The sequence below is a fragment of the Somniosus microcephalus genome, unplaced genomic scaffold, assembly GCF_052327205.1.
Source record: "Somniosus microcephalus isolate GS21.2 unplaced genomic scaffold, FLI_Smic_1.0 scaffold10, whole genome shotgun sequence".
Classification (NCBI taxonomy): Eukaryota; Metazoa; Chordata; class Chondrichthyes; order Squaliformes; family Somniosidae; genus Somniosus; species Somniosus microcephalus.
In genome coordinates this window covers 1,121,593-1,142,738 of record NW_028225197.1, presented here as the reverse complement: position 1 = coordinate 1,142,738, position 21,146 = coordinate 1,121,593, and the positions used below count along the sequence as shown (strand labels likewise).

At 47.5% G+C, this 21,146-nt stretch overlaps 2 protein-coding genes across 2 annotated transcripts in view; one reads left to right on the top strand and one right to left on the bottom strand.

The window, feature by feature from the left end:
- Positions 1–4,778, bottom strand: part of LOC147083970 (uncharacterized) — a 55,323-nt gene extending 50,545 nt beyond the window's left edge. Inside the window, exons 1-3 of the mRNA XM_085979991.1 lie at positions 4,270–4,778; positions 4,067–4,168; positions 286–1,588 (exon numbers count right to left, since the gene is read on the bottom strand). Coding sequence (XP_085836117.1) covers positions 286–1,578 — 1,293 coding nt within the window. The 5' untranslated portion in view covers positions 1,579–1,588; positions 4,067–4,168; positions 4,270–4,778. The remainder of the gene's footprint in view (positions 1–285; positions 1,589–4,066; positions 4,169–4,269) is intronic.
- On the top strand, positions 4,318–16,688 carry LOC147083969 (uncharacterized). The gene is made up of 2 exons (XM_085979998.1): positions 4,318–4,527; positions 13,435–16,688. The coding sequence occupies exon 2, from the start codon at positions 13,722–13,724 to the stop codon at positions 14,529–14,531; it is 810 nt and encodes a 269-aa protein (XP_085836124.1). The 5' UTR covers positions 4,318–4,527; positions 13,435–13,721; the 3' UTR covers positions 14,532–16,688.
- Positions 16,689–21,146: the final 4,458 nt, after the last annotated feature.

Genomic DNA, 21,146 nt, shown 5'->3' with positions numbered 1-21,146 from the left:
CGGCGCAGACACGATGGGCCTCTTTCTGTGCTGTATAACTATGACTCTATAAACTTTTTTTGTTATGTTACATGTTTTATTGGTTGTGATGGTTGACTTTTAATAGGCAATTGCCTGTGATAAGGAGAAAAACAAAAATAACATTAACAGTCAAATCAAGGGAATCATCAGCACAACAGATTGAAAGATTAAACAGCAGTACAAGAATTTATAAAACATTCATCCATTCCACGTTCATGTCACCCCAGCTGTCTACAGGGCCCTGCGCTACAGAACAGTGTGAACTCGCTGGTGTCTCAGCAGGTCATTGGAGCTTTTAAAGCTCTTCCCACAGTCAGAACATGTAAACGCTCTCTCATCAGTGTGAACAAGCTTGTGTGCCAGCAGGTTGGTGGACTGCAAGAATCCCTTCCCACACACAGAGCAGGGAAATGGCCTCTCCCCAGTGTGAACTTGCTGGTGTCTGGTCAGAGCCCTGGAGCGTTTAAAACTCTTACCACAGTCAGAACATGTAAACGGTCTCTGATCTGTGTGAACAAGCTGGTGTTGCTTCAGGTCCCGGGAGTATTTAAAGCTCTTCCCACAGTCAGAACATGTAAACGGCCTCTCATCAGTGTGAACAAGCTGGTGTGTAGTCAGAGCCCCGGATCTTTTAAAGCTCTTCCCACAGTCAGAACATTTAAAGGGTCTCTCATCAGTGTGAACAAGCTGGTGTGTCAGCAAGTTAGATGAATCAGTGAATCCCTTCCCACACACAGAGCAGGGAAATGGCCTCGCCCCGGTGTGAACTCGCTGGTGTTTGGTCAGAGCCCCGGAGCTTTTAAAACTCTTCCCACAGTCAGAACATGTAAACGGTCTCTCATCGGTGTGAACAAGCTGGTGATCCTTCAGATCCCTGGGGCATTTAAAGCTCTTCCCACAGTCGGAACATTTAAATGGTTTCTCATCAGTGTGAACAAGCTGGTGTGTCAGCAGGGTAGATGAATCAGTGAATCCCTTCCCACACACAGAGCAGGGAAATGGCCTCTCCCCGGTGTGAACTCGCTGGTGACTGGTCAGAACCCTGGAGCTTTTAAAACTCTTCCCACAGTTGGAACATGTAAACGGTCTTTCATCAGTGTGGACAAGCTGGTGTTCCTTCAGATCCCTGGAGAATTTGAAGCTCTTCCCACAGTCGGAACATTGAAACGGTCTCTTATCAGTGTGAACTCTCTGATGTCTCAGCAGGTGGGATGTGCAAGTGAATCCCTTCCCACACACGGAGCAGGTGAACGGACTGTCCCCAGGGTGACTGTGCGGATGAACTTCTGATGTAGACGGGGAACTGAATCCCTTCCCGCTGTCCCCACCTTTACCCGGTTTCTCCCCGGTGTGACGGAGCATGTGTCTCGCCAGGTCAGGCGATCGGCTGAATCCGAGTCCACACATGGAACACGTGTGCGGTTTGTCTGTGCTGCGATCGCTGCTCTCTCCTTCCATGTGCAAAGGCCGATGATATTCAGGTCCTGATGAATTGAGCGACTCTGTCAGATCCTGACGTGATGTTTGGTCTGAGCTTCCTGTCTGTAAATGCTCCATTTCTAAAACCCTGTAAAAGGAGTGTAGAAAGTGGTAAGAGGGAGAATGTTGTCTCATGTCCCCCTTTCCCAGCCCAGGGGTAGTGAAGCTGATTTTCAGGCCCCAGCTGCTGCACAGGTTGGTTGAAAGGATCAACAGTAATGGCGGCTGCAATTCCCACAAGCCCCCACGCTCCAGAAAGCGCTCCAGCTGCCGCGCTGAGTTGTGGCTGACACCACGCAGCGCCCCATGGCCCCGCCCTCTCCTGCTCCACAAGCGCCCGGCCCGCACCGCGCATCCTCAGCACACACCCTGGGCCCCTGTCAATCATCCTCTCCCGCGCCTGCGCGCTGGGCCCCTGAGCTCCAGGCTGCCGCACAGGGCTTTCTTTATAAAGTCGGTGTTGGTGAAGAGCCACGATCAGTGAGGGAAACATAGAAACATAGAAGATAGGAGCAGGAGTAGGTCATTCGACCCCTCGAGCCTGCTCCGCCATTCAATGCGATCATGGCTGATCATCCAAATTCAGTAACCTGTCCCTGCTTTCTCTCCATATCCCTTTAGCCTTAAGAAATATATCCAACTCCTTCTTGAATATATTTAATGAATTGGCCTCTACTGCCTTCTGTGGTAGAGAATTCCACAGGTTCACCACTCTCTGGGTGAAGAAATTCCTCCTCATCTCTGTCCTAAATGGCTTACCCCTTATCTTTAAACTGTGACCCCTGGTTCTGGACTCCCCGGTCATCGGGAACATCCTTCCTGCTTCTAGTCTGTCTAGTCCTGTTAGAATTTTATAAGTTTCAATGAGATCCCCTCATTCTTCTGAACTCCAGCGAGTATAAGCCCAATCGACCCAATCTCTCCTCATATGTCAGTGCCTCTCTATTTCTGTATCGTGTAAGAGCAGGGAGGTTGTGCTTGAACTGTACAAAAACACCAGTTAGGTCACCGCTGGAGTGCTGTGTGCAGTTCTGGTCGCCCCATTGCAGGAAAGATGTGACTGCTCGAGACGGGAGATTTACGAGGATGTTGCCTGGGCTGGAGAATTTTAGCTACAAGGAAAGATTGGAGAGGCTGAGGTTGTTTTCTTTGGAACAGAGGAGGCTGAGGGGAGACCTGATTGAGGGGTATAAAATTATGAGGGGCAGAGAGAGAGAGTGGATAGGGAGGACCTATTTCCCTCAGCAGACAGGTCAATAACCAGGGGGCACAGATTTAAAGTAATTAGTCGGAGGTTTAGAGGGGATTTGAGGAGAAATGTTTTCACCCAGAGGGTGGTGGGGGTCTGGAACTCACTGCCTGAAAGGGTGGTAGAGGCAGAGACCCTCATCACATTAAAAAGCACTTGGATATGTACTTGAAGTGCCGTAACCTACAAGGCTACGGACCAAGTGCTGGAAAGTGGGATTAGGGAGGATAGCTCTTTGTCGGCCGGCAGGAAACAAGATGGGCCGAATGGCCTCCTTCTGTGCTGTAAATTTCTATAATTCTATGAATTGTAGTTAAAGGGACAGACACCCCACAAACTCCGTTCCCTAGCCACTGACTCCATCCCTCTCCCTAACATTTGTCTGAGGCTGAACATAGAAACATAGAAGATAGGAGCATTCGGCCCCTCGAACCTGCTCCGCCATTTAATGAGATCATGGCTGATCATCCAAATTCAGTACCCTGTCCCTGCCTTCTCCCTGTATCCCTTGATCCCTTTAGCCTTAAGAAATATATCCAACTCCTTCTTGAATATATTTAATGAATTGGCCTCCACTGCCTTCTGTGGTAGAGAATTCCACAGGTTCACCACTCTCTGGGTGAAGACATTCCTCCTCATCTCTGTCCTAAATGGCTTTCCCCCTTATCCTTAGACTATGACCCCTGGTTCTGGACTCCCTGACCATCGGGAACATCCTTCCTGCATCTAGTCTGTGTAGTCCTGTTAGAATTTTATAAGTTTCAATGAGATCCCCTCTCATTCTTCTAAACTCCAGCAAGTACAAGCCCAATCGACCCAATCTCTCCTCATACATCATTCCTGCCATCCCAGGTATCAGCCTGGTGAATCTTCGCTGCACTCCTTTCATGGCAAGAACATCCTTCCTCAGATAAGGCGACCAAAACTGCACACAATACTCAAGGTGTGGTCTCACCAAGGCCCTGTACAACTGCAACAAGACATCCTTGTTCCTGTACTCAAACCCTCTCGCAACGAAGGCCAACATACCATTTGCCTTCTTAACCGCCTGCTGCACCTGCATGCTTACCTTCAGCAACTGGTGCACAAGGACACCCAGGTCTCGTAGCACTTCCCCTTCTCCCAATCTATTGCCGTTCAAATAATAATCTGCCTTCCTGTTTTTGCCACCAAAGTGGATAACCTCATATTTATCCACATTATACTGCCCCTTTAAATACCTGGGGGGGCACCCATTCCCCTTTAAATGGCCAAGCAATTGTTTTTGTTGAAAAGGGGCCGCAGTCCCCTTTGACTCACCCCCCCACAAATACTCACAAGAGAGAGCGAGAGCGAGAGAGAGGGGAGGAAGAATGCTGGTCTTTGTCCCTTTAAAAGTGGCTGCCCACCAAAATGTTCACAGCACCAGGGCTCTTTGTTCTGGATAAAAGTCGAAAAGAGAAAAGGTTCACTTATTTTTAAATGAATGCAGTTGATGAATAACCTTGCAATAAAGGTAATGCAAAGGAATAAACACTCACAAGCTGGGTTTTTTCCTCCTTCCCTTCCCTTCCCTTTAACAGCTCCTGTAGACAATGAAAGCAGGAAAGCGGCCTGCGGCCTGCAGCCCACCGCGGTCCCGCCATTGGTTGGAGGACCGTCAGCCCGCCCGGTCCTCCCAGCGTTTTCCACGCTCCTGATTGGCGGGCGCCTCGCGTCAATCAACCCCCCTCCGCTTACGCGCTGACGTCAGCACGCAACGACCAGGGGTCGGTTGGATCGGCGCACACCACCGCAAGGTAAAAAGAAGACACCCAACACAAATGAGGAAGAACAAGAACAATAATAATCGCACTTTAGAGGGGAGGAGGTTGGGGGCATTAATGACTGTTTTCAATTTGTTTCTCAAAAAAAAATATTTGAAAAGCTTCCCAACGGTGCGAGGCGGGCTGCGCATGCGCTCCAGCCAGCCTTTGACTCCCCCACGTGGGGCCTGACACCGGACACGCCCACTTCCCTTCCCCTGCACCAATCACAGCGCAGGCAGGCGCTTCTATCAATCGTCACCTATCAATCGCCCTCCCTTCCCCTGCCAGTGCGCCTGCGCGGGGCCTCCAGGGAGCAGCTGGAAGGCCGGTCCCGGGCAAGAGGCGGAATCAGCGGCCGGGGTAAAGTCAAGTGTTGGGGAATCGATTTAAATCGAGGTGAGGGGGGAGCGGAGAGCGAGATTATAAAGTAAAATACGAGAAAAACCAAACCTGAGAGTCGGGCGGGCGGCACCTCCGCGGACGCCGAACGGAGCGGATTGAGTCACGCGGGGTGGCGGAGTGAGCCGGAGCAATGTGATTCTGACTGACGGGAGCGCTGACCAATAGGAAGAGGGCTGAGTTGGAAGGACTGAACTGGGCGGCCTGGTCCTCCAACCAATGGCGGCGCGGCAAGGGGGCGGGGCCTCCTCTCCAGGTCAGGTGCGCTGGGGCCGATTGTGACGCGCTGTCCCCAGGTGAGAGCAGCTCAGTCAGCACAGAGCTGGGGCTGGAATCTGGGAGAGGGGCCGCAGGCAGCGGGCCTGGCAAAGGGGCACAAGCTTCACAATACAAGCTGCTTTCAAATGCACAATTGTTTCCTACACACAGCCTTGGTCACTCTGCAAAAAAAAAACTGTAAGAATTCATCATAACTCCCCTGCTTTAGGAGAGGCGTAGAGTGCAAAAGCAAGGAAGTTATGATGAAACTGTGTAAAAGACTGGAGTCAGCTGTGGCTCAGTGGATAGCAGAGTCCGAAGGTTGTGGGTTCAAATCCCGCTCCAGGGACTTGAGCATATAAAGCGAGGCTGACACTCCAGTGCTGTGCGAAGGGGAATCATGTTTGACAAATTTGCTTGAAATCTTTGAGGATGTAACATACAGGGTGGATAAAGGGGAACCAGTGGATGTAGTGTATTTGGACTTCCAAAAGACATTCGACAAGGTGCCACACAAAAAATTACTGCATAAGATAAATAATCACAGGATTGGGGGTAATATACTGGCATGGGTGGAAGATTGGCTATCTAACAGAAAACAAAGAGTTGGGATAAATGGTTCGTTCTCGGGCTGGCAATCAGTAACTAGTGGTGTTCCGCAGGGGTTAGTGCTGGGACCCCAACTCTTTACAATCTATATTAACGATTTGGAGGAAGGGACCGAGTGCAACATATCCAAGTTTGCCGACGATACAAAGATGGGAGGGAAAGCAGTGAGTGAGGAGGACATAAAAAACCTGCAAAAGGACATAGACAGGCTAAGTGAGTGGGCAGAGATTTGGCAGATGCAATATAATGTTGGAAAGTGTGAGGTTATGCACTTTGGCAGAAAAAATCAAAGAGCAAGTTATTATCTAAATGGAGAGAAACTGCAAAGTACTACAGTACAAAGGGATCTGGGGGTCCTGGTGCATGAAACACAGAAGGTTAGTATGCAGGTGCAGCAGGTGATCAGGAAGGCCAATGGAATCTTGGCTTTTATTGCAAGGGGGATGGAGTATAAAAACAGGGAAGTCTTGCTGCAGTTATACAGGGTATTGGTGAGGCCACACCTGGAATACTGCATGCAGTTTTGGTTTCCATATTTAAGAAAAGATATACTTGCTCTCGAGGCAGTTCAGAGAAGGTTCACTCGGTTGATTCCGGAGATGAGGGGGTTGACGTATGAGGAAAGGTTGAGTAGGTTGGGACTCGACTCATTGGAGTTCAGAAGAATGAGAGGCGATCTTATCGAAACATAAGATTGTGAGGGGGCTTGATCGGGTGGATGCGGTGAGGATGTTTCCACTGCTGGGTGAGACTAGAACTAGGGGGCATAATCTTAGAATAAGGGGCTGCCCTTTCAAAACTGAGATGAGGAGAAACTTCTTCACTCAGAGGGTAGTAAATCTATGGAATTTGCTACCCCAGAGAGCTGTGGAAGCTGCAACATTAAATAAATTTAAAATTGAGATAGACAGTTTCCTAGCAGATAAGGGAATTAGGGGTTACGGGGAGAGGGCAGGGAAGTGGATGTGAGTCTAGATTCGGATCAGCCGTGATCCGATTGAATGGCGGAGCAGGCCCGAGGGGCCGTACGGCCTACTCCTGTTCCTACTTCTTATGTTCTTATGTGCTGAGGGACCGCCGCACTGTCGGAGGGCCAGTACTGAGGGAGCGCCACACTGTCGGAGGGCCAGTACTGAGGGAGCGCCACACTGTTGGAGGGGCAGTACTGAGGGAGCGCCGCACTGTCGGAGGGGCAGTACTGAGGGAGCGCTGCACTGTCGGAGGGGCAGTACTGAGGGAGCGCCACACTGTCGGAGGGGGAATACTGAGGGAGCGCCGCACTGTCGGAGGGGCAGTGCTGAGGGAGCGCCGCACTGTCGGAGGGGGAATACTGAGGGAGCGCCGCACTGTCGGAGGGGCAGTACTGAGGGAGTGCCGCACTGTTGGAGGGGCAGTGCTGAGGGAGTGCTGCACTGTCGGAGGGGCAGTACTGAGGGAGTGCCACACTGTCGGAGGGCCAATACTGAGGGAGCGCCACACTGTCGGAGGGTCAGTACTGAGGGAGCGCCGCATTAAACATAGAAACATAGAAGTATAGAAGGTAGCAGTAGGCCATTCGGCCCTTCGAGCCTGCTCCGCCATTCAATGAGATCATGGCTGATCATCCAAATTCAGTACCCTGTCCCTGCCTTCTCCCCATATCACTTGATTCATTTTGCCTCAAGAAATATATCCAACTCTTTCTTGAATATATTTAATGAACTGGCCTCCACCGCTCTCTGTGGCAGAGAATTCCACAGGTTCACCACTCTCTGGGTGAAGAAATTCCTCCTCATTTCAGTCCTAAATGGCTTACCCCTTATCCTTAGTCTATGACCCCTGGTTCTGGACTCCCCGGCCATCAGAAACATCCTTCCTGCATCTAGTCTGTCCAGACCTGACAGAATTTTATAGGTTTTGATGAAATCCCCTCTCGATCTTCTAAACTCCAGTGAGTATAAGCCCAATTGACACAATCTCTCCTCATACGTCATTCCTGCCATCCCAGGTATCAGCCTGGTGAATCTTCGCTGCACTCCTTCCATGGCAAGAACGTCCTTCCTCAGGTAAGGTGACCAAAACTGCACACAATACTCAACGTGCGGTCTCACCAAGGCCCTGTACAACTGTAGCAAGACATTCTTGTTCTTGTACTCGAACCCTCTTGCTACGAAGGCCAACATACCATTTGCCGCCTTAACCGCCTGCTGCACCTGCATGCTTACCTTCAGCAACTGGTGCACAAGAACACCCAGGTCTCTTTGCACTTCCCCTTCTCCCAATCTATTGCCATTCAAATAATAATCTGCCTTCCTGTTTTTGCCACCAAAGTGGATAACGTCACATTTATCCACATTATAGTGCATCTGCCATGTTTCTGCCCAATCACCCAAACTGTCCAAATCGTACTGGAGATTCATGACATCCTCCTCACAGCATACCTTCCCACCCAGCTTTGTGTCGTCTGCAAATTTGGAGATATTACATCCAATTCCCTCATCCAGATCATTAATATATATCGCGAACAGCTGGGGTCCTAGGACCGATCCCTGCGGTACCCCACTCGTCACTGCCTGCCACTCGGAAAACGACCCATTTATTCCAACTCTTTGCTTTCTGTCCGCCAACCAGTTCTCTATCCAAGTCAATACCTTGCCCCCAATCCCATGTGCCTTAATTTTGCACGCTAATCTCTTATGTGGGACCTTATCGAAAGTCTTCTGAAAGTCCAAATACACCACATCCACTGGTTCTCCCCCATCCACCCTACCAGTTACATCCTCAAAAAACTCCAGTAGATTAGTCAAGCATGACTTACCTTTTGTAAATCCATGTTGACTTTGTCCGATCCTGTCACTGCTTTCCAAGTGCTCTGCTGTTACATCTTTTATAATAGACTGTAGCATTTTCCCCACTACCAATGTCAGGCTTACCGGTCTATAATTCCCCGCTTTTTCTCTACCAACATTTTTGAATAGTGGGGTAACATTAGCTACCCTCCAATCCATGGGTACCGTTCCAGAATCTATCGAGTTCTGGAAGATGACCAGCAATGCATCTACTATCTCTAGGGCCACTTCCTTAATTACCCTGGGATGCAGACCATCAGGCCCTGGGGATTTATCGGCCTTCAGTCCCATCAATGTTCCTAACACCATTTCTCTACAAATACTGATTTCTTTCAGTTCCTCCCTTTCATCAGACCCTATGTTCCCCGGCATCTCTGGGGAGGTTATTTGTGTCCTCCTTTGTGAAGGCAGAACCAAAGTATGTATTTAGTTGGTCTGCCATTTCCTTGTTTTCCATTATAAATTCCCCTGATTCTGACTGCAAGGGACCTACACTTGACTTCACCAATCTTTTTCTCTTCACATATCTATAAAAGCTTTTACAGTCAGTTTTTATGTTCCGTGCTAGCTTACTCTCATTCTATTTTCCCTTTCTTAATTAATCCCTTTGTCCTCCTTTGTTGAATCCTAAACTGCTCCCAATCCTCAGGTTTATTGCTTTTTCTAGCCAATTTATATGTCCTCTCCTTGGATCTTATGCTATCCCTAATTTCCCTTGTTAGCCATGGTTGAGTCACCTTTTTTGTTTTATTTTTATGCCAAACTGGGATGAACAAATTCTGTAGCTCATCCATTCGGTCTTTGAATGTTTGCCATTGCCTCTCCACCGTCAACCCTTTGAGCGCCATTCCCCGCTCAATCCTACCCAACTCACTCCTCAGACCATCGTAGTTTCCTTTATTTAAATTGAGGACCCTTGTCTCTGAGTCAACTACTTCATTCTCCATCTTAATGAAGAATTCAATCATATTATGATCGCTCCGACCCAAGGGGCCTCGTACAACAAGATTGCTAATTAATCCTTTCTCATTACATAATACCCAGTCTAAGATGGCCTGATCTCTGGTTGGTTCCTCGACATATTGGTCCAGGAAACCATCCCGTAAACACTCCAGGAATTCCTCCTCCACTGTATTGTTACTAATTTGGTTGGCCCAATCTATATGTAGATTAAAGTCACCCAAGATGACTGCTGTGCCCTTATTGCACGTTTCTTTAATTTCCCTTTTAATGCCATCCCCAACCTCCGCCTTACTGTTTGGAGGTCTATATACCACTCCCACTAATGTTTTTGTCCCCTTAGCATTTCTCAATTCTACCCATACAGATTCCACATCATCAGAGCTAATATCCTTCATTACAATTGTATTAATCCCTTCTTTAACCAGTAATGCTACCCCACCTCCCTTTCCTTTTTGCCTATCTTTCCTGAATATCGAATACCCCTGGATGTTGAGTTCCCAGTCTTGGCCATCCTCGAGCCACGTTTCCGTAATCCGAACCAAATCATATTCGTTTACCTCTATTTGCGCAGCCAATTCATCCACCTTATTACAAATGCTCCTCGCATTAAGACACAAAACCTTCAGGCTTGTTTTTTTAACGCTCTTAGACCTATTAGAATTATTATTTACTGTGGCCATGTTTGATTTAAACCTTTGATTTCTCTGACTGCCACTTTTGTTTTTCTCCTTCCTATCTTTTGCTTTTATCCCTGTTTTCCTTTCCTCTGTCTCCCTGCTCAGGTTCCCAACCCCCTGCCATTGTCGGAGGGTCAGTGCTCAGGGAGCGCTGCTCCATCGGAGGGGCAGTGCTGCGGGAGTGCCGCACTGTCGGAGGGACAGTAATGAAGGAGCGCCGCACTGTCGGAGGTGCCGTCCTACGGATGAGACGTTAAACCGAGGCCCCCGTCTGCCCCCTCAGGTGGATGTAAAAGATCCCGTGGTGCTGTGTTGAAGAAGTTATCCCCGGTGTTTTGAGCCCAATATTTATCCCTCAATCAACATGATGAAAAAACATTATCTGGTCATTATCACATTGCTGTTTGTGGGAGCTTGCTGTGCGCAAATTGGCTGCCGCGTTTCCCACATTACAACAGTGATTACACTTCAAAAGTACTTCATTGGCTGTAAACTGCTTTGGGACGTCCGGTGGTCGTGAAAGGCAGTTAAGAAGGCAAATGGTATGCTGGCCTTCATTACAAGAGGATTTGAGTACAGGTGTAAAGAAATCTTACTCCAATTATATCTTCTTTCTTAGGCAGTCCCTCGGAACCGAGGATGACTTGCTTCCACATTAAAAATGAGTTCTCAAGTGTAAGGGTAAATCGGGAGAGCTGCTTCTCCCCGAGACGGACCCTCTGATATAAAGGGTCGACTGGATCCATGTTTATCTGTAATTTAAACAGAGGTCTGGTCGTCTTCCGAGCTCTTTCCCCGAGAGGAGAGCGTAGAATGGGGGGTTTTAGTTTTAAATGGTTTCACCTGGGTCCATTGCTTCCATTGCATACCCATCGGTCCCTGTAGACAAACGTACGTATCACTTGTCATTAATACAGTACATGGCCCCATCCAACGGGCCCCATTCCCTTTCTTGCGATAACTTGCGTCATTACTTGTTGACCGATTCTGGGCAACTTGTCTGGTTTAAGTCCAGCATTCTGCCTTTCTAGATCTTTAATCTGTTGTTGGTTCCTTACTTCTTTATTTAGTGCTTGTACCTCCTGATTTAGTTGTACTGAGTATTGCCTTAATCTATCTTGCACTGGTCCTGGTCCTAAATACATACTTTGGTTCTGTCTTCACAAAGGAGGACACAAATAACCTCCCAAAGATGTCGGGGAACATAGGGTCTAATGAAATGGAGGAACTGATAGAAATCAGTATTTGTAGGGAAATGGTGTTAGGGAAATTGATGGGATTGAAGGCCGATAAATCCCCAGGGCCTGATAATCTATATCCTCGGACCGATCCCTGCGGTACCCCACTCGTCACTGCCTGCCACTCGGAAAAAGAGCCATTTATTCCAACTCTTTGCTTCCTGTCTGCCAACCAGTTCTCTATCCAAGTCAGTGCCTTGCCCCCAATCCCATGTGCCTTAACTTTACACGCTAATCTCTTATGTGGGACCTTATCGAAAGCCTTCTGAAAGTCCAAATACACCACATCCACTGGTTCTCCCTTATCTATTTTCCCAGTTACATCCTCAAAAAATTCCAGTAGATTAGTCAAGCATGATTTACCTTTTGTAAATCCATGTTGACTTTGACCGATCCGGTCACTTTTTTCCCCAAGTGCTCTGCTATTACATCCTTTATAATGGACTCTAGCAATTTCCCCACTACCGATGTCAGGCTTACCGGTCTGTAATTCCCTGTTTTCTCTCCACCACCTTTTTTGAATAGTGGGGTTAAATTAGCTACCCTCCAATCCATGGGTACTGTTCCAGAGTCTATCGAATTTTGGAAGATGACCAGCAATGCATCTACTATTTCTAGGGCCACTTCCTTAAGTACCCTAGGATGTAGATGATCAGGCCCTGGGGATTTATCGGCCTTCAATCCCATCAATTTCCCTAACACCATTTCCCTACAAATACTGATTTCATTCAGTTCCTCCCTCTCATTAGACCCTATGTTCCCCGACACCTTGCAGCCTCGTGTTGTGGTGGAGCCGAATGAGCATGCGCAGCCCCGCCTCTCTACATTTAAAGGGACACCCAGCCCATCCACATTTAAAGGGTCACCCACCCGCTCCACATTTAAAGGGACACCCACCCCCTCGACATTTATAGGGACACCCCCCCTCCACATTTAAAGGGGCACCCACCCCTTCCATATTTAAAGGGACTCCCTCCCCCGTCTCGTGTGTTCTTCTGATTAAAGGGACTGTGACAATTCCCCCAGCCACCGCACTTTAGCAAGGATGTGAAAGACCTTGAGAGCCAGCCAGTGGCTCAGTTGGGAGCACCCTCGTCTCTCAGTCAGAAAGTTGTGGGTTCAAAGTCCCCACTCCAGGGACTTGAGCACATTAACCTAGGCTGACGCTCCGGGGCAGTGCCGAAGGAGCGCCGCACTGTCGGAGGGGCGGTGCCCTGTCAGAGGGGCAGTACTGAGGGCGCGCCGCACTGTGGGAGGGTCAGTACTGAAGGAGAGCCACACTGTCGGAGGGTCAGTATTGAGAGAGTGCTGCACTGTCGGAGGGGCAGTACTGAGGTAGCGCCGCACTGTCGGAGGGGCAGTACTGATGGAGCGCCGCAGTGTCGGGGGGCAGCACTGAGGGAGCGCTGCACTGTCGGAGGGGCAGTACTGAGGGAGCGCTGGACTGTCAGGGGCAGTACTGAGGGAGCGCCGCACTGTCGGTGGGGCAGTACCGAGGGAGCGCCGCACTGTCGGAGTGGCAGTACTGAGGGAGCCCCGCACTGTCAGAGGGGCAGCACTGAGGGAGCCCCGCACTGTCGGAAGGGCAGTACTGAGGGAGCGCTTCACTGTCGGAGGGGCAGTACTGAGGCAGCGCCGCACTGTCAGAGGGCCGTCTTTCGGAAGAGACGTTCAGGTGGACATAAAAGATCCCACTATTTCGAGGAAGGGCAGGAGAGTTATCCCCGGTGTCCTGGCCATTATTTATCATGCAAATTGGCTGCAGTGTTTCCCACATTACAACAGCGACTACACTTCAAAAAGTACTTCATTGGCTGTAAAACCGTTGGTCGTGAAAGGCGCTGTATAAAGGCCAGTCTTTCTTTACTTTCTCTCCTGTATTTACATTAATTACTTATATAAACCTGTTTTACTGTCTCTTGCAAGGGGAGGAATTGCAGACGGGCAGCTTAACGCAAACTTCACACGAAGATCTGACAGAGTCACTCGATTCATCAGGACCTGAATATCATCGACATATGGAAGCGGAACGCAGCAGTCAGAGTGCGGGCAAACTGCACACGTGTCTTGTGTGTGGATGTGGATTCAACTGAAGGTTCAGCCTGGGGAGGCACAAGTGTAACCAAAGCGAGGAGAATTCGTGCAAATGTCGGGAATCCGGGAAGGGATTCAGTTGCCTTTCCGAGCTGGAGACTCATCAACGCAGTCACTCCATGAAATGGCCGTTCACCTGCTCCGTGTGCGGGAAGGGATTCACTCAACAATCCACCCTGCTGAGACACCGGCGAGTTGACACCGGGGAGAAGCCGTTCACCTGCTCTCACTGTGAAAAGAGGTTTAACCAGTCTTTCCACCTGTTGATAGACGAGCATGTTCACACCGATGAGAGACCTTTTCAGTGCTCTGACTGCGAGAAGGGCTTCAGAAGATCCAGCGAACTGATACAGTACCAGCGAGTTCACACTGACGAGAGGCCGTTCACCTGCTCCGTGTGCGGGAAGGGATTTGTCCAGTCCCACACTCTGCTGGTACACGAACGTGGGCACACTGACGAGAGGCCATTCTCCTGCTCCGAGTGCGGGAAAGGATTCACACGTTCCGACTCTCTGCTGATACACCAGCGACTTCACACTGACGAAAGGCCGTTCTCCTGCTCCGAGTGCGGGAAAGGATTCACTCAACCCTCCTCTCTGCGGGAACACCAGCGAGTTCACACTGACGAGAGGCCGTTCACCTGCCCCGAGTGCGGGAAAGGATTCACTCGTCCCTCCTCTCTGCGGCTGCACCAGCGAGTTCACACTGACGAGAGGCCGTTCTCCTGCTCCGAGTGCGGGAAAGGATTCACTCGTCCCTCCTCTCTGCGGCTGCACCAGCGAGTTCACACTGACGAGAGGCCGTTCTCCTGCTCCGAGTGCGGGAAAGGATTCACACGTTCCAACTCTCTGCGGGAACACCAGCTGGTTCACACTGACGAGAGGCCGTTTAAATGTTCCGACTGCGACAAGAGTTTCAAATGCTCCTAGGGCCTGGAGATGCATCGACGCAACCACACCGGGGAGAGGCCATTCAGCTGCTCTCACTGCGGGAAGAGGTTTACGCGCTCCTCCGATCTTCTGAAACACCAGCGCACCCACACCGGGAAGAAGCCGTTTCCCTGCTCAGTGTGTGAAAAGGGATTCACCAGTTCATCTCACCTGCTGAGACACCAGCGAGTTCACACCTGAGGGCACTGGTCCCATTCTGCTGTCAATCACATGAAGGACTGTTCTGTGTTAATAATGGCAATTACGGGGTCGGGGGCGGGGGCGGTTTGAAGACACTGATAATAATCCCAGTAACTAGGCTGGAGTTTAAGAGGGGTCAGCCTCGGCTCAGTGGGCGACACTCTCACCTCTAGAGTCAGAAGGTTGTGGGTTTGAGTCCCACTCTGGAGACTTGAGCATGTAATCTAGGCTGACACTCCAGGGCAGTACTGAGGGAGAGCTGCCCTGTCAGAGGTGCCATCTTTCGGATGCGACGTTAAACCACTGCCCCGTCTGCCCTCTCAGGTGGGTGTAAAAGATCCCGTGGCCGCTATTTTGAAAAACGGAAGGGAGAAAGGATCTCGACTTGGAAGATGAGGAAGTAGATGTGAAACTGTAATGTCGCTTGAAATGATTGTAAGACTGAATTTAACTGTGACTGTAATAATTGTGTTTTGTGGGTAACAGAGCGTGGGGAAAACCAGTACGATTCCAGTATGAGGTGATTTTGGTGGTGCCTCCTGTGTCACTACCACCACAACTACCATGCTTTACGGGTCTAACAGGACCTGTCCCATCAACCAACACGTTTTTAAGTACGAGCTGCACAGTTATGTGGCACAATTCAGACCCGACATTCCCCTATTGGTTGAGGGTTTCAGTGAGCTCATGATACGACTGAACTCCTCCCTAAAGCATTTTTTATGTTTTGGAGCAAGACAACTGGAGAATAGATATTGAAATTGAAAGCATAAGGGACAACACACACTGGTGGGATATTGGGCTAAATACATCAGCATGCCCTTAGGCTCGTATTATTTCACACGCTCTGGTTGTTCTCCAACTTGTAATGATTTTGTATTTGAGATATGTAACCCATGTAGTAAAACTTTGAACTATGTAAGATCAGAAGTTTGTTTGAGATCTACCCAGTTAAACACAAATGTCACAAGGTAGGGAGTCAAAAGTTGTTAGGACTAATAAGACAACATAGGGACAAACATGGAAATTCCTCATTGGATTAGGATAATTTCCCATGTACTGGTCATATCCCAACTTGTAGTAATGATGTGCTTACTATTCTACACCTGCTACCTGAAACACCTAAAGTCCAATGCCCAATCACATTTAAATATGCTCACAGCCCAGAACATGTTAGAGTTACACAAACGGAAGAAAAATAATCCATTTGTAAGATTTTAGTTTTGAGGGGTCGGCAAATGCCTCGCCCTCAAGGTGGGGATATGTAGGATAGGGTGTACCTGTAGGATTTAGTAAACATTATTAAGATTCGATAACCATTCTAATATAACTATAATATGTGAAATTGTATGTTAAGATCCTAAAAGCCTGTATAAAATGGAGAATGGCTGAGAGCAAAGCAGGATGGGATAATGCCAACCTGACTAAAAACCTCTGTTTAAAATTACTGAAGTAATAGAATGTTGTGCTAAGTTTATGGAGACGAGGGATTCAGCAATATTATGCTTAAAGAGATAAAATCTAGAGAGATAGATAAGAGTTGGAGACATCCTTCATTGGTCCAGCTATTGGATGGACAGACTGTTTTGTCAACATTCTAGGAAGTGTTCTGTGAAAAGTGAAGATCTGAGATAAGGTAACTTTGTTATACATGGAGAAAAAGTCAGAAGGATCAAACAAGGTCATAAGGTGGGTAACGAGGGAGCAAGACTTTTTACCAGGTGTTAGAGGGTTAATTACTGCCACGTCGGCAAAACGAGATGGGAAAAGGGTATAAAGATACAGGTTTTGAACATCGAAAGCAGCGCACCGTGTAACCAGAGATTGATAGGAGCTTCGGTCAACAGAACACAGCAAGATCACAAGGAAGCGCGCATGGGTCAACGGAACACAGCAAGATACATCAGGAGACTTGCGCCGCAGACACTCGGAAGGAACGCCGCGGTTTGAACGGACAGACTGACTATCTTCTTGTTAAGTACTACTTCTTTGTACCGGATGTTTAATGCTTAATAAACCTGTTTTATTGATACACAATATACCTGTACACAGAGTGGTTTGTGTAGTCACGGACTGTTTTACTGATACACAATATACCTGGACCCAGAGTGGTTTGTGTAGTCACGGACTGTTTTACTGATACACGATATACCTGTACCCAGAGTGGTTTGTGTAGTCACGGACTGTTTTACTGATACACAATATACCTGTACCCAGAGTGGTTTGTGTAGTCACGGACTGTTTTACTGATACACAATATACCTGGACCCAGAGTGGTTTGTGTAGTCACGGACTGTTTTACTGATACACAATATACCTGGACCCAGAGTGGTTTGTGTAGTCATGGACTGTTTTACTGATACACAATATACCTGTACCCAGAGTGGTTTGTGTAGTCACGGACTGTTTTACTGATACACAATATACCTGTACCCAGAGTGGTTTGTGTAGTCACAGACTGTTTTACTGATACACAATATACCTGTACCCAGAGTGGTTTGTGTAGTCATGGACTGTTTTACTGATACACAATATACCTGGACCCAGAGTGGTTTGTGTAGTCACGGACTGTTTTACTGATACACAATATACCTGGACCCAGAGTGGTTTGTGTAGTCACGGACTGTTTTACTGATACACAATATACCTGTACCCAGAGTGGTTTGTGTAGTCACGGACTGTTTTACTGATACACAATATACCTGGACCCAGAGTGGTTTGTGTAGTCATGGACTGTTTTACTGATACACAATATACCTGGACCCAGAGCGGTTTGTGTAGTCATGGACTGTTTTACTGATACACAATATACCTGTACCCAGAGTGGTTTGTGTAGTCTCGGACTGTTTTACTGATACACAATATACCTGGACCCAGAGTGGTTTGTGTAGTCACAGACTGTTTTACTGATACACAATATACCTGTACCCAGAGTGGTTTGTGTAGTCACGGACTGTTTTACTGATACACAATATACCTGTACCCAGAGTGGTTTGTGTAGTCACAGACTGTTTTACTGATACACAATATACCTGGACCCAGAGTGGTTTGTGTAGTCACAGACTGTTTTACTGATACACAATATACCTGTACCCAGAGTGGTTTGTGTAGTCACGGACTGTTTTACTGATACACAATATACCTGGACCCAGAGTGGTTTGTGTAGTCACAGACTGTTTTACTGATACACAATATACCTGTACCCAGAGTGGTTTGTGTAGTCACGGACTGTTTTGCTGATACACAGTATACCTGTACCCAGAGTGGTTTGTGTAGTCACGGACTGTTTTACTGATACACAATATACCTGGACCCAGAGAGGTTTGTGTAGTCACGGACACATTATTATAAGAGTTTTTGAAAGCTACATCAGTCATCGGGAAAATGCTGGAATCCATTGTTAAGGAAGTGGTATCAAGTCACTTAGAAAATCATAACATGATTAGGCAGAGTCAACATGGTTTTATGAAAAGGAAATCGTGTTTGACAAATTTATTAGAGTTTTTTGAGGATGTAACTAGCAGGGTAGATAGAGGGGAACCAGTGGATGTAGTATATTTGGATTTCCAAAAGGCATTTGATAAGGTGCCACATAAAAGGTTATTACACAAGATTAGGGCTCATGGGGTTGGAGGTAATATAGTAGCATGGATAGAGGATTGGTTAATGGACTGAAAACAGAGAGTAGGGATAAACAGATCTTTTTCAGGTTGGCAGGCGGTATCTAGTGGGGTGCCGCGTGGATCAGTGGTGGGACCTCAGCTATTTACAATCTATACTAATGACCTGGATGAAGGGACCGAGTGTAATGTATCCAAGTTTGCTGATGATACAAAGCTAGGTGGGACAGTAAGCTGTGAGGAGCCTTTGGACCTTCTGCCAATCACCTTAAATCTGTGTCCTCTGGTTCTCGAGCCTTCCGCCAATGGGAACAGTTTCCCTCTATCTGTCCAGACCCCCTCCCGATTTTGAACACCTCCATCAAATCTCCTCTCAACCTTCTCTGCTCTAAGGAGAACAACCCCAGCTTCTCCAGTCTCTCCACATAACTGAAGTCCCTCATCCCTGGTACCATTCTGGTCAATCTCCCCTTAACCTTCTCTGCTCTATGGAGAACAACCCCAGCTTCTCCAGTCTCTCCACATAACTGAAGTCCCTCATCCCTGGTACCATTCTGGTCAATCTCCCCTTAACCTTCTCTGCTCTAAGGAGAACAATCCCAGCTTCTCCAGTCTCTCCACATAACTGAAGTCCCTCATGCCTGGTACCATTCTGGTAATCTTTTCTGCAGCCTCTCTAAGGCCTTCACATTCTTCCTAAAGTGCGGTGGCCAGAATTGGACACAATAAGAAAGAAAGAAAGACTCGCATTTATAAGAACAGAAGAAATAGGAGCAGGAGTCAGCCATTCGGCCCTTCGAGCCTGCTCCGCCATTCAATGAGATCATGGCTGATCTTCTGCCTCAACTCCATTCACCGGCCCTATCGCCATATCCCTTGATGCCCTTACTAGTCAGAAATCTATCGACTTCTGTTTTGAATATACCCAATGACTGAGCCTCCACAGCCCTCTGGGGTAGAGAATTCCAAAGATTCACCACCCTCTGTGTGAAGAAATTTCTCCTCATCTCAGTCCTGAATGGCCTACCCTGTAAAAGAAAAGACAGCCATCCGTGGCTAAGTAAAGAAATTAAGGATAGTATTCGAATAAAAACAAGGGCATATAAGGTAGCCAAATCTAGTGGGAGGATAGAGGATTGGGAAAACTTTAAAAGACAGCAAAAAATAACAAAAAGATTGATTAAGAAAGGGAAGATAGTTTATAAAAGTAAATTAGCAAAAAATATAAAAACAGTAAGAGTTTTTATAGTTATATAAAAAGAAAAAGGGTGGCTAAAGTAAATGTTGGTCCCTTAGAGGATGAGACCGGGAAATTAATGGTGGGAAATATGGAGATGGCAAAAACATTAATGAATATTTTATATCAGTCTTTACAGTAGAAGACACTAAGAATATCCCAACACTGGACAAACAGGGGGGCTAAAGGGGGGGAGGAGCTAAACACAATCAAAATCACTAAGGAAGTGGTACTCGGTAAAATAATGGGACTCAAGGTGCATAAATCACCTGGACCTGATGGCTTACATCCTAGGGTCTTGAGGGAAGTGGCAGTAGGGATTGTGGATGCATTGGTAATAATTTTCCAAAACTCCCTGGACTCAGCAAAGGTCCCGGCAGACTGGAAAACTGCTAATGTAACACCCTTATTTAAAAAGGGCAGTAGACAGAAGGCTGGAAACTATAGACCGGTTAGCCTAACATCTGTGGTAGGTAAAATTTTGGAGTCCATTATTAAGGAGACAGTAACAGGACATTTGGATAATCATAATTTAATAGGACAAAGTCAGCATGGTTGTATGAAGGGGAAGTCATGTTTGACAAATTTGCTGGAGTTCTTTGAGGAAGTAACATATAGGGTGGATAAAGGGGAACCAGTGGACGTAGTGTATTTAGACTTCCAAAAGGCATTTGACAAGGTGCCACACAAAAGATTATTGCTTAAGATAAAAAATCACGGGATTGGGGGTAGTATTCTGGCATGGATAGAGGATTGGCTATCTAACAGAAGGCAGAGAGTTGGGATAAATGGTTCATTCTCAGACTGGCAATCAGTAACCAGTGGTGTTCCGCAGGGGTCAGTGCTGGGTCCCCAACTCTTTACAATCTACATTAACCATTTGGAGGAGGGGACCGAGTGTAACATATCAAAGTTTGCAGATGATACTAAGATGGGAGGGAAAGTAGTGAGTGAGGACATAAAAAACCTGCAAGGGGACATAGACAGGCTAAGTAAGTGGGCAGAGATTTGGCAGATGGAATACAATACTGGAAAGTGTGAGGTTATGCACTTTGGCAGGAAAAATCGTAGAGCAAGTTATTATCTTAATGGCAAGAAACTGGAAAGTACTGTCGTACAAAGGGATCTGGGGGTCCTGGTGCACGAAACTCAAAAAGGTTAGTATGCAGGTGCAGCAAGTGATTAAGAAGGCCAATGGAATGTTGGCTTTCATTGTTAGGGGGATAGAATATAAAAATAGGGAGGTATTGCTTCAGTTGTACAAGGTATTGGTGAGACCGCACCTGGAATACTGCGTACAGTTTTGGTGTCCATACTTAAGAAAGGACGTACTTGCTCTTGAGTCAGTACAAAGAAGGTTCACTCGGTTAATCCCGGGGATGAGGGGATGGACATATGAGGAGAAGTTGATTAGATTGGGACTCTACTCATTGGAGTTCAGAAGAATGAGAGGCGATCTTATTGAAACATATAAGATTGTGAAGGGGTTGGATCGGGTGGATGCGGGGAGGATGTTCCCGATGATGGGTGAAACTAGAACTAGGGGGCATAGTCTTA

Bases quoted from the DNA above. Each gene is read 5' to 3' on its own strand.
- LOC147083969 (XM_085979998.1), top strand. From the start codon at position 13,722: ATGAAATGGCCGTTCACCTGCTCCGTGTGCGGGAAGGGATTCACTCAA.